Raw genomic sequence first — 669 nt, forward strand, 5'->3', positions numbered from 1 at the left:
AACTCTAATCCACTTCTCTCTCCCCCAGACACCACTTCCCCCTCACGCCCACGCCGGAGGATCGTGGCCACCCGCCCTTGGTGCTGGCCAAGTGGGCGCCCGTCGGTTCTGGCCTCGTCATGGTCAACGAGCGCTATGACATCCTGTACAAGCGCACAGCCACGTCCAATGATGTGCACAGGATCACGGACTCTGGGCGCCCCGGCATCGTGTACAACGGCATTCCCGACTGGGTTTATGAAGGTGGGTGACGCGGAGCGGGGAAAGGAGATGAACCGAAGAGAGGGGAAGGGAGATAGGGGAAAGGAGATAGGGGAAAGGAGATGGGGGAAAGGAGATAGGAGAAAGGAGATAGGGGAAAGGGGCGAGGAGGTGATGGAGAGGAAGGGGTATAGGGAGGGAGGAGGATGGGGGCAGGGGGAAGAGAGGATGGATAGGGGGAGGGAAGGAGATAGACAAAGGGAAGGTAGGAGAGAGATAAAGCGGGTAGAGGGAGTTGAAAGGGGAGAGGGTAGGAAGGGGATAGATAGATGGATAGATGGGAGGGAAGGAGAAGATAGGAGGGTGGAGGTTTGAAGGAAATAATGGGAAGGGGAACGGAAGAGAAGTGGGGGATTTGAGGATGGAAATGAATAAGAAAGAAGAGTTTTACGTTAGAAAGTGGAAATG

General features: G+C 55.5%; 1 protein-coding gene across 1 annotated transcript in view; it reads left to right on the forward strand.

Annotated features, from left to right (window-relative positions):
* LOC119585942 (dipeptidyl peptidase 4-like) overlaps nucleotides 1–669 on the forward strand; it is a 99,547-nt gene that overhangs the window by 66,438 nt on the left and 32,440 nt on the right. Inside the window, exon 7 of the mRNA XM_037934657.1 lies at nucleotides 29–243. Within this exon, the coding sequence (XP_037790585.1) occupies nucleotides 29–243 (215 nt within the window). The remainder of the gene's footprint in view (nucleotides 1–28; nucleotides 244–669) is intronic.

The sequence above is a fragment of the Penaeus monodon genome, chromosome 20, assembly GCF_015228065.2.
Source record: "Penaeus monodon isolate SGIC_2016 chromosome 20, NSTDA_Pmon_1, whole genome shotgun sequence".
In the NCBI taxonomy this organism is placed as follows: Eukaryota; Metazoa; Arthropoda; class Malacostraca; order Decapoda; family Penaeidae; genus Penaeus; species Penaeus monodon.